At 38.9% G+C, this 12,484-nt stretch overlaps 1 protein-coding gene across 3 annotated transcripts in view; it reads left to right on the top strand.

The window, feature by feature from the left end:
• Window positions 1–606: 606 nt before the first annotated feature.
• ZBBX (zinc finger B-box domain containing) overlaps window positions 607–12,484 on the top strand; it is a 28,809-nt gene continuing 16,931 nt past the window's right edge. The window contains exons 1-7 of one of the 3 annotated variants that reach the window (XM_064516583.1): window positions 607–812; window positions 1,302–1,374; window positions 5,548–5,635; window positions 6,537–6,650; window positions 8,047–8,140; window positions 10,552–10,600; window positions 10,727–10,836. In XM_064516583.1, the coding sequence (XP_064372653.1) occupies window positions 5,568–5,635; window positions 6,537–6,650; window positions 8,047–8,140; window positions 10,552–10,600; window positions 10,727–10,836 (435 nt within the window). In that variant the 5' untranslated portion in view covers window positions 607–812; window positions 1,302–1,374; window positions 5,548–5,567. Of the gene's footprint in view, window positions 816–1,301; window positions 1,375–5,547; window positions 5,636–6,536; window positions 6,651–8,046; window positions 8,141–10,551; window positions 10,601–10,726; window positions 10,837–12,484 lie in introns of all 3 variants that reach the window. The other 2 variants (XM_064516582.1, XM_064516584.1) reach the window with 2 other exon arrangements.

Below are 12,484 nucleotides of genomic sequence, written 5' to 3'. Positions count from 1 at the left end.
AACAGCCACCTTTCAGGGCGCAGCTATGTACCGATTTGGTGTGTTTACCGAGAGGACGGATCCAAGCTAGCAGCAATTCAGCCATTACTCACCATGTGCGCCTCAGCTACAGAAGCACTGTCCCTGGCCGAGGGAAAAACATCGATTCGAGACAACTCCACTGTTGCCAGGATTTTCAGGGTATCCCCTACTCCTTCCACTTGAGCAGGGCACTTAAACAAGGACAGTGTTGCCAATACTATTCGGGAATTCTGCCATCAACTGCATGATTCTTACCTGTATTTAGATAGATAACAGATAGATATGCCCCACACAACAGTCCCCCACAAATTTTTGTTCCCACTGAATAAAAGCCTTCGCGCTTACTGTGGAGAAGCCTGCGCAGGAAGCCCCAAGAGGCGTCAGCGGATGAATTAAAATGGCGCTTCACCACCTGGAGGCCTCCCGCACGCGGTAGAGGGGAAAAGGGGCGGGACGGCGGCCGCCAAGGCCCTCAAAGCCCCGGCAGCGACGGCAGCTCTTGGCTGGGGCGAGCGGGCGGGCGGGCCGGGACACGGCGCCCCCCACGGGGCGGAATGGACTATCTCCACGCCCCCCTCCCCCTTCCTCCGCGGCGTCAAATGGGCTCGCCTGCTCCCCACGCGCTCCTTCCCGCCGCCTGCGCCGCGTGCCCGTGACGCAGCGCGGCGCCGCCGTTGCCATGGGAGCCGCGCGCGGCTGGAGCGGCGGCAGCGCCGCGGGGCGAGCGCGGCCACGGCGCGGGGGGGCCCGGACGGGGCCGGGTCGCGCCCAGGGGGGCCGCGGCGGCGGCGGTGGTGAGGGCAGGTGGTGGGGCGGCGGGGGGGGGCGTCGGGCCTGCGGGAGCGGGGGAGGCCTGGGGCTGGGGGGGGGCCGCCGCGGTACCCCCTCCCCCCCCTCCGGGGCGAGGGGTGGCGGTTAGGGCGGCGGTTGCCTCAGGGAGAGGCGGGAGCGCGGCGGCTGTGAGGGGGCAGGCGCGAGCGGCGTGAGGGCCCGGTGCGAGGGCTGCCTGGGGCACCCTTGCCGTGTACGTGCGCCTTGCCTTGGTGCTCCTCCTCTATGCTTTGTTTTTTCCTGTTTTCCTTTTTTTCCCCTCCTTTCTTTCTGACTTTAGACTGTTTTCTTCTTTCCCTGGCCTTTCTATCTTTCATTAGTCATCTTGAAAAGCGGAGCCACCTGTAACTTTTTTTTTTTTTTAAAAAAAGGTTGTCCACTGTGTTGACAGTACTTTTTCTTTTTTTAATACATCGTTTGTCTTCCCTTATGGCCTCGTGCCTTTCTAGAGCTGTCTCCTGGGCTCACTGGAGTCTGTAAGCCTGGCTTAGCTGCGACTAGAGTTTGTTGCCAGCACTGACGGCAAGTACTGACTTTGTTCCTTTTACTCAGCACCTTTTCCTCATCTCCTTCCCCACTCACAGCGCTCATTTCTACGGGAATTTGCAGGTGGAATGCCGTAGCTATGTAATGCTAGTGCCAAGGCCCCTACCTTGTGCGACCTACTTGGTAACTTGTGGTTTTTGAGTAGATTGTACAGAGAGAGAGAGAGAGAGAGAGAGAGACATCACTCTGTTAGCATCTTTATTGTTTGAAGTTACTTCTTGAAATGCAGCTGAAATCATAGGGTTTGGTTAAGCAATTAATGTACACAACTGATGGAAATATGTGCTGACTTGTCAGAATCAGTGACAATGTGTCCTTCTAATGTGTGATAAAATTGCTGAATATGGGGAAATAATTTATGGAAAACATCATTTAGATGTTTTAGTACATATATTCATGATTTTATTTTGTGTATGTTTTACAGTGTCAAACAGTTAAAGCAATAATTTGTATTCCAAAAAGAGAGAAATTTGAAGCAAGTGGCATCATTGATACTATGGCCTGGGAAATATGAGCTGGTCCTGAGAGGCTAAGATTATATTGCTATACCTGACTGTTGGACTTATGAGATAATCAAAAATTATTTTCTTTTTTTTTTAACTTTACTTAAAAAAAAAAAAACTAATTAGTGAAGTGATAAAAAGCATTATGGGAGAACCAAAAGTCTCAGTGGATACAGTTATAATTAACAGTAAAAGGCTTGTTTGAGGAGCAATGCTAGACACATTCTTTCTTAATTACACTAAGAATTCTTCTTCAAAGTAAATGAAGAGTAGTTTGATTTGAAGTCATGCTAAGTAGCTAGGGACTCGGTCTAGGATGAAATCTGTGTTCATGCTTACGATAACTGAATGCAAGTTATTACATATACTGTTGTTTCCCTTTGGATTTTATGGGTTTATTGATGTGAGAAAGCTGTAGGAATTTAGTCTGCTTTAGTTAAATTACTGTAGTTTGAAATAAACTACAGCTATCTGTAGCTGTCCTTAGATTATAAGGCTGTCTTTAAATTCACTAGGAACAAATGCAAGCTAACCTGAGATAGATGGTAGATGAGATTTGCGGTCGTTTAGCCATGCTCATTTAAAACTTAAATGAACTTACATTTCAGTTAACAGGAACACTAGTTCTTGTTCACTTGACCCATATATCTACCAGCAGCGCAGTGGAATCCACTAGAGTGATAAGTTCAACTTCATCAAATTGGGCACACAACAGCAGGTGGAAATGATGTGGATAATTCTTGATTTATTTATTTATTTTTATTTAATATTGATGAAGCCGTTTTGCTCTTTGCCTCACCTCAAAACTTCTCAGGCCTGTGTGACTTCAGGACAGCCAGTGTATGAACTGCTTCCTCAGGGATCTGATACTTTCTCTTTCAAAGATCAGGTGTTGGGTAAGGGGTGCTATTCATGAGGACCAAATATTTTTCTTCCCCATATTTAAGTTTTAAAGGAAAAAGATTAAAGAAGAACTAACAATGCATTTTTAAGACTCCTTTCCTTTAATTAAAAAGGAATTTTCAGTAGTAATGGACCTTCAAAGTATCAGCAGTTTCAGACAGCTCAAGTTCATCTGCAAGCCATATATAATAGAAAGAGAAAAGGAATTTGATCCATAGATAGAACAACAAGCGCAGAGAAAAAGGGAACTCTCATCTGTATTTAAATAACAACCCTGCTTACAGTTATTGAATTTGTTTTTGAGAAATCAGAGGCTGGCTTTGCCACATTAGTACTTATTTTTGGCAGGCTTCTTCAGGAGTCTCGACAATCTATCTCATGACTGCTCAAGGCCTGCTTACACACCCTTGGCTTGCAAAGCTTGTATTTCCCCAAACCGTGTACGCTTACCTTTGAATATTACAGTCTCATTGTTGATGTTTGCTTAACAGCTGTTCTTAAAACAATTAGGATTAGGCTTGCTATTACAATTTACTATAACATTTGGTTTTTAAACGAATTCATGTATCTTTCTGAGAACGATTTAGATTCTTGATCACCTATTACCTATTTAAATAACTTAATGTTTCTCGCCATGTGCCAAACAGACATATTGCATAGTCTGATGAAGGCCTGCAGTTGTCTTGTCTAAAACTTGCTTCCTAGAGTTAAAGAAAATAGCTTGGAAAGTCTGTAAATTACTTGCAGAAATGGTCCCATTGCACTGCTAAAAACTATGTTTTTTGCCTTGCATAATTGAGTGGGGATAAAAAGATCTGTGTCCCTACAGTAATGAGTCATTTGTTAGTAGCATTCATAAAAGAAAATAGTAAAAGTAGTATGATTCACATATATAATCCCTTTGTCTTTCTAATGTAAGAAAATGACTGATAATGTATGGCTTGATAAACAATCTAATTGAGAATAAACTTTCCTAATTACATTTAATGAAGTGATAACAGATTTGAATAAAATCCTGTGTTGATTAAATGCTCTGTAACATAACAGTTATGAAACTGAAACAGGTCTGTGTGAGAAAAGGGAAAAATATGCACTTCATCTTCTATTCATGCAGGAAAAACAAATTTTAGTGTCTTAAATGTATTCATTTGATTCAGCCTGTAAATTTAGTTTGTGTAGGAGGCTTAGTTTAAAAACAAAATTGAATTCATGTACTAGTAAAGGATTTTTTTTACCCAGCATTGTTATATTCTTCTTCCACTTTGTGGATGGTTTTATCTCAGTTTACACAATCTTCTAAAACGAACATTTTAAAATTACTACTTTAAATGTTTGCTTACAATGGAACATGTTAAAGTGTTAACTCATTTTGATTAAAAAAATACCATTTCTATAAGTTATGTATTTTTCCCTCCTTGAGCTTGGTAAGTTGGCCTCAGTCATTTATGTCAGGTTTTTACTTTTCACCAGTCTTTAGGCTGAATGAAAACCAGAGTGTTATCTTTCTCTGCCTAGATGCTCTAGTCCTGCTAGGTCAAACACATGCCCCGGTAGAAGAATCTTTGTCTATTGTGAGACAATAGAATCTTGTTTCATCTTAGAATATGATAATGGAATAATTGTTTTGAAACTATGAAGTATTGAGTGTTTATTTTTTCCAGCCACAGTAAGAAACATGTTTGTACATGTGTGAGAAATTTCTGTGAGCACTTAAGTATCATTGTTTTTAGGTTCTGCTACAGTAGAAGTTATAAATGAGTTTGTAATGTTATTGACATGTTTTGTTTCATGGATGAAGGTATTATTTAGATTTATTATTTAGATTATTTTAACTGTACTAACTGTAATTTTCAACTATACGTGTGACTAGACAGTTCAGCTCTTGCTCTTGAGCTCAGCTACTTGTGTTGAAAATACTAGGCTTGTCCACATCATTTCAGTTAGTTACCAGAGTCCAGCTGAAAGCAGTACCTAAGTGTTGAAGAACAATTTCCAAATGGCCTGTCAGCTGTAAGTCTCTGGAATATAATGTTTTTTGTCTTTCTGAAATGCATCTGTGCAGCACAAATGAAAGCTCAGCTTTGGCACTGTGCTTGAAATGGAGTGTTGGCATGTTTCTTCCAGCAGTCTGCTGACTGCACTAGTTGTAGTGCAAAAACTCTAGTGCAGTGGATAATCAGCTTTGGTTTGAACTCTGTGCCATATTAACTTGGTTGTTGGAAAAAGTATTTTACAGCTGGAATGTGAAAAATTGTCTCTAAAATAGCTAAATATCTCTAAAAATTGTCTCTGAATTTTTGAAAGTCTGCTACATGAGTTATTGTGTTATACACATTCATATGATGCATGATATTTATCTTCCCAGACCATTCACAGTGGTTTTGCTTTGATTTTATAGCCTTTGTTATTGAGTATTATTTTATCCTCTGTGCTTTCTCTGGGTCTGGTTCACAAAAGATGCATTTTATTAATCAAGTTTCCTTGAACTTGAGGGAATTGCCTAAATGAAACAGACAGCTAAATCTTTCCCTTGGCAACATAAATGTAATAAGTTTTTTTCCAGTTCTATTTAATTTAAATTTGCTTTAGCGTTTTATTGCTATTTCATATAAACAATTTCTGCTTTGTTTCTCTTTCTGCACATTAATATTATTTGGCTTTGTAATATTTTTCTACTGTTTTAATTTCAATCAAATTCCCATTTGAACAGGTTGCTAACTGTAGATTATTCTAATTTTCTTAGAAGAGATTACTCTAGGAATCATGAACATCAGTGACTTTGTAGTACTCCCAGGTTCAAAAACAGGAACCTCAGTGAGATTAAAAGCAAAGTAAGTGCACTTTCTTTCTCTGATAGAGATGTTGTTTCAACATTTTTAATAAGTTTTAATGCAACATTAAGTAGAAGAACTTAACTTGCATAAGAGCAAGAAGAATCGTAATGTGTTTCTTGTAATTTCTCTAAGCTTTTATCCTTAAGCCTTTCTTCTTTCTTGGGCTTTAATCTACTTTCTGAGGTAAGTTATAGGTTTTGTGACTCTTACAAAGTATAATTAGATATACAAACAAAATACTGAGGCATCCAATAGTTTATTTTAATGTAGTTAACCAACAAATTTTTGAGGACTGACACAGTTGTGTATCAGTTTTCCTTTGGCTGCTCTAAAGCTTATGTTGGAATAGCCATATCACTGTTCAAAAAACTCCCAAACAAACCATAAATCCAACATATTTTTATACCAGCCTATGTTTTGTCATATAATCTTTTTGTCCTTACGGCTGTATCATGAGGGTATGCAAGTTGGCAGGCAGCCTAAGCTGCCTGTTAGTAGCATGTCTGTATGCTGCTGAGCTGTGGAGGTCCCAATCAGAGCAGGAGCATGTCCGTCTTTTCACCAGAGCCTATCTTGTTGAAGGGCCTTCTGTCTTTCTCCAGCGGATGGCCTTCCTCAGGCCTCTCATATTTTATGTTTACTGGAAAGACTGGAGCAGAGTCTCCGAGTCCTCTGAGTACTTACTTGTTCAGCAAACTGCTCTGTGAGGTATTCTTGAGTGCATGGAGGCACCTGGCCTGCCCTCCATTTTTCAGAGCTGTGTTTTCAGTCCTGCTGAGAGATAGGAGAGTGACCTGCCTTTCATAACAAATTCCTCAATATCTTTTTAGCTTGCTGCTTTAAACTGTTTTGGGTATCTTATTTTCTTTCATGTAATTTCTAATACATGTTACTCCAGAAATGTCAGAGAATTGCAGTTGGAGAAAGTACAGTTAGAACTGGAAAACAAAGAGATGGAGAAGAAATTACGGCAACTACAATCAAACATGAATAGAGAAAAAGAAGAGAGAAAGTATGTGAAATTTCTATTTAAAAAAGGAATTCAATGAGACATGGTGTCTTCTTCCCCCCCCCCCCCCCCCCAAAGTTCAGAAATTAAAGTTATTTAGTCTGCTCTCTCCATCTTTCTTCCCTCAGCCTGCCCAATGATAAACTTGCTGTTGTGTGGCTTTCTTCTTTTTTTTTTTTTTTTTTTTTTACTCGTATGAAATCTTGGTTTTGGAACTGAACTGACAAATCTTTTTTGGCAGGAATATCCCTTTAGAGGCAGAAAACCTTTTTTCTTATTTATTCCCTCTTCTGTTCTCCCTTTTTTCACCTCCTATCCCATTGGATTTGTAATCTTAGATTTAAAGCAGGAGACAAAATGCTGTTTCTCTTGCACTGTTCCAGTATAATTTCTGTTTTCGAAGGGGATGCTGGTCTTGATAGTGCTTTAATCCTGTTTTGCATGCATCTGTGTAGCTTTTCAAAAAGACTGTTTTCTGCATGATGGGAAAAAGGCTCAGAAAGAAAGTAAGCATAATGTAATGAAGCAAGTGCTAGGCTGAAAGTTCAGATCTCAGCTCTGCTGCTGGTTTGGTCTGTATGTTAGGAAATATCTGCAACCTCTGCTTCTGTTTCTTTGTATTTTTGCCTGACGTATTTTGTCACTGGAGATAAGTGTTGTTGCATGGTGCCTTGGGTGCCATAGTGCCTTAGCCTTGGTTGTGGTAAAGCTGCCATTTGCAGCTCTGTAATCTTTCACTTGACCCTCCCCTGCTTTTCCCCCTGCCCCCACCTCTGCTTTTGGTGTGTGTGTCTTTTTAGATCCACAGTAGCTTTCATTGTTAGTCAATGGATGTCATGAGCTAGGGAGCCTGCTAATCTCTGTGCAAGTGTGCTAAAGCTGTCACTGACTAATCTCGCTTAGTCGGAAATTCTTCCCTGTTATCTTCCATGTCAATCATAGTAGTCACCATCAAATCTGTTGTTTGCTGAAATCTGTACTGTAGGTTTATATGCACCTAGTATGGAAAAGATGATGCATATTAGCTGTGCTGGATGAATGCCCTAGGGTAAATTGGGGTAATCAAGAATTTTTTAAAATCCATTTGTTGTTTTTATTTTTCCAAAACCAACCCTGAGAATTAATAGGATTTTCATGTCTAAAAACTTAGACCATTTTCAGTGGTTGAAAAATAAATGCTTTTTTCGGATGTTTTGATTCCTGTTCAAGTAGATACAAAGCAATCAATTCACGGGAAGGGTTTGCGTTTTGGGGAGTTGGTGATCTTACAATTTTTTTTTTTAATTTTTGTGGTGTTTTGTTCTTATTTAAAAAACTGAAGGAAAACCTCCATGCTTCTTCCACTCATGCTTACAGAAGACACATGATTAGTAATCTATTTCTTGCTGTTGGCTCATAGGAAATTGAGGGCTTATCACTGGAGATATGGACAGGCAGGACCAATGACCATCCAAGCCAGAGTTTTATCACAAAACCCAAAAAACAATGATAAGGTAAGAAACTATCAGTATATTTGCAGATAATGCTATTTAAAAACAAGATTTAGAAGATTTATACTACTGAATGTGCCAGATTTAAATGCTGTAAAAGTAAAAGCATAAGCAAATGCTGATAGAATTTAAGATTGCTTATTTTTTCATGCCAAGCTTATGTTTCCCTTTGAGCTGAAGGAACATGAAGTTCTGATTGGTGATCTGTTTTCTGCTTGCAATAGGTAAATGCAAACTTTCATTGCTTCTATAAGGTTAGTATAGTAAGTCTAATTTGGTACCAGTTGAAGTTGTCAGGAGTCTGTCTTTCAAATTAATTTGACCTTGTGTAATACCCACTATGGATCTGAAATACCAGGCTTCTTGTGTAGTTTTGAGTAGAAGTTTACCATCTTCGTAGCTATAACCTATGTGAAACACACAGCACACTTAAAAATACTAGGCTTCAAATTTCTTCTCTAAATCATTGATGCTTTAACTCAGTCATTGCATGACGGTGTCTCTCTTCACAGTAAAACTCCAATCTCACTCTGTGGTTTATTCTCTGGCATACGCAGGTTTCTCTTCAGCACTGTGTTTTTCTGCTTCTGCATGCCCAATAATCTTACCTCTTGGTTCCTCTGCATTTCCCTGCTCTCCATAAGAACAGAAGGAGGCTGAGAGCACAAGCACAGAGTCTCTTGCCATGTGGCCCATGGTCACTGGGAAGGCCTTACTTTCATCCTGTGAAGGCTGATGCTAATAGCTCAAGTGCAGGTTAACCAGACCTCTGAAGCATTGTTAGACAAATTCCAACTGAGATTGGATGCTTCTGAGTGTTTTAAAATGTGAATAGCGCAAGGCTCTAAAATGTGAATAGAATAAGGCTCACACCTTACGTTTGGCAATGGACTCTTGTTCTATGAGGCCCCTTTTTGTAAAACAGGGAAGCATGTAGAACTTTAAATCATTGAAAGCTTTTTTTTTTTCTTATGTGTGAAACATGGTATTTTTCCCACTTATCTTCTTTTCGAAGTGACTAGGGCAATTTGGCAACTTTTCAAAAATCTTAAGCACAGGGCAGACATGTCTGAGCAAGCTTGAGCTGAGATGGGCAACAGCTGACCAAATTTTAATTAGCTAAAAGGTGGGCCTTGTAGGGAGCATTATCACTTCCAGCTGTAATAACCTACTCTTAATATTTCATGCTCTGGTAAAATAAATTCATTATTTTGATAACCTGAGCTTTTGTCCTGGAGGCTTTACACATCATGGAAGCAAATGCTGGGTATATCCATGGATAGGTAATATTCAAAATAGAGGTTACAATAACAGAGCTGACACTACTTACTCATTCTGTGAATTAGTATGAAAAATCTGCAGGGGACCCCCAAATCAAAACTAATTCAACTTAGAGATATGTCAATGTCTACAAAAGGAAAGAGGAAACATCTGGAGATGCATATAGATTGGGCTGAATGGGATATAAGGAGTTTTTTCCTACAACTTTTTTTCTGGAAGCTATGGTATATATGTTATATTGAGATAAGCTGTTAATGAAGAAAGACTGTTTGAAGCTGGCTGAGATTAAGCTTTTGTAAGTCTAAAAGGGGAACCAGACTGATAATTTCAGACTCAGCCGTGGCAGTTGCCGTTTCAAGTCTTTTGAAGACGCAACAGTTTGCAAAGGTCTTCTCAGCCAACACATACAACATCAATAAAGCTGCCTACTTCACTGAGTAGAAGAAAGAGGGTCAGAATGAAAGTTTTCTTCAACCTGCCTCTGTCCTGCTCACTAAGACGAGCTGCTTAGAGCTGTTACTGCTTCAGAGACTTCAGGTTACAGCTGTGATGGCTAAGGAGAAGATACATATGGCAGAATTTTCAAAGGGGCAAAATTAAAATGCCTGCAAGAGAAGAAAAGAAAGGTTGCAATGTAGACTCCTATCTGGAGGGAAAAATTCAGGAGCAAAAATGTTGAAAATGATCAGTCACTGGGGGTGCTAGATCCTGGAAGGATAGCGAAAGGAAGCAGAAGCCTAAACAAACACCCTAGGTAGATGTCCCTGCAGGTGGCTTTTTATTCTGTGCAGTAGACCCCACTGGCTGAATTTAGGTCTCTGTGGTTATGAAATAGCCCTGCATGTCTGTGCTTGAGAAGATCCTTGCTACCTACCTAGCTAGGCAAATAAAGATGGTGTTATTTCATTGGGGAGGGATGGTGTCATGGTGGAAGGTTTTTGGTGGGGATCGATGGGTCATGTACTTGCTGTCAATGCATAGTTTTCTCTTTACAAACTTATCCAGCTTTTTTCATATAAACACTAGCATTTTAATATTTAAAAAGTTATATATGTTTTCATTACCACCTTATACTTCTTTTAAATATTCATACTCAAGTAGCTTAGTACTCATATAAATATTTTTCTGTGCAGGTTTCTCCAGGAAAAGTGAAACTGAAACTACTCAAAGAACAGATTCAAGGTAAAGACATCTTTGTTAACTAAATGAAAACTTGCTAACTTCTAATACAGTATCTGTTTTGGAAGTTGCTACAATTAAGCAGGAAAGAAGCCAGTGAGAGATTGGGGTGCTTTTTTCTTTTTTCAGAGCCAATGAAACAGCCTTTTAAGTGTGAAATGGCAAATGCTGTAGCTTATGAAACTTCTGAAATGAAGGGAATACCATGTGGACAATGTGAAACTAACAGTGCATTAATGGTAAGTGGTTAAAAAAATTACTGTATAGCAATGTAATATAGTAGCTTTATAATAGATAGTCAAATGAAGTACTTGATGTTTTTTTGAAACTCTAAGCTATGTGTAGCCTAGAAGGGCAGGTCATCTGGCCTGGAATTCACTTCATGAAGCTTCACCATCAGCCTGTTGTGTAGATAACTTTTTTTATCTGAGAGTGTTTGAAACTGTTTTCTTTCTATTTGGTGTCTAGATTTTTTCTATATGCATGTGTAAATATATACACATACACAAACTTGTATATATGTGTATATACATGCATGTGTGTATATACATGCACATAGCCACATGCATGCCTAAAACAGGTGCAACTCTAAATGTTATGTTAGCTCTCTAAGTTAGCTTTTCTATACAATGCAGCTGCATTATAGTTAGTAGTCTGAGAGCTGTTGTGTTAGTTGCCCCTCTCCCTCAACAGGGAATAATTTTAATGACAGCGTTGTCACTTTGAAATCATAATATCAAGGAGCTGATTTGAACTTCTAACCTTAGCTTTTCCGATGAATGCCAAGATTTTTATACCTTGTTTTTGCACTTTATACTGCTGGAAAATATTAATCATGTAAAGGATTGTCTAATTCTCTGAAACTGTCAGCTTGAAATCAAATTCAACTATTGGATGTGCAACAGCTTAAAACTAAGATTTTTTTAATTATATTTGCAATGAATTTGATCCTACTTTATTTAAATGTCTTGTTGGAATTTTTTTCCTTCTTTCTCCAATCTCAAAATATGTTGGTGACTTTTTTTTTTTTTAACAGGACTATGTGCACTCTAATTCTAGCATTGCCCTCTGTGATAACTCTACTTTGTGTGCATAAGGTAAAGGGAGGTTTTAAATGCTGATCTCCCTGACTGGCAAAGAAAAAGATATGACTCTGTTATCAATTCTTTAACAGGGAGTTTCTTTAAGCTTTTTTTAACTTGCCCAGCATATGAATGGGGCTAGAGACTGATGTCTTAAAGAACACCACCATATTGTGAAAATAAGCTATATGGTTGCAGGCAAATAGGACAAAATTGAATGATATGTGCATATTTTCTGATTTTAAATAATTTGATGAGCATCATGGCACACTTTAATTCCAAATATTCTTTCTGAACTGATAGTTGCTGGATATGTTAGAGTAAAAATTAGTAGTATTAATTACAAGGTGATTTAGATCTAATAGAGATAACTTGCCTTTCAGCAAAAGTAAATAGGAAACCTTGCTTCCAACGTATCTAAAGCAGCCCCTTACTCTTAGACTTTTCAAGTAGTGTTTGTGTGAATAGGGTAGTACTGTTGAATAAGAAAACAACATTTTTATCTTTAAAAATAAAAGTATGTGCTTTGGGTGCTCTCTCCCCAACATATGTGCCATGACATTTTTGTATTGGTTTTATGGCAGATTAAGGCAGTTGCAGCTGCTAACCCTCAAAATAAATGGAACAGAGTTTTTAATTGGGAGGGGCGCGGATGCCTGTTGTCCTTTGGAAAAAACCTGTGCATTTTAAACTTCTGTGAAGATCACCTGGCGTTAAAGCCACCTGGATTTTGCTTGGTTTCTTTTTCTTTTTATTGACATTTCATTTCATTAGTGCTCAGCTAAGAATTAATATTCTGTCTCTG

The sequence above is a fragment of the Dromaius novaehollandiae genome, chromosome 9 (assembly GCF_036370855.1).
Source record: "Dromaius novaehollandiae isolate bDroNov1 chromosome 9, bDroNov1.hap1, whole genome shotgun sequence".
Taxonomy (NCBI): domain Eukaryota; kingdom Metazoa; phylum Chordata; class Aves; order Casuariiformes; family Dromaiidae; genus Dromaius; species Dromaius novaehollandiae.
The sequence above is the reverse complement of the archived record's forward strand: the minus strand, read 5'-3'. Positions and strand labels throughout refer to the sequence as shown.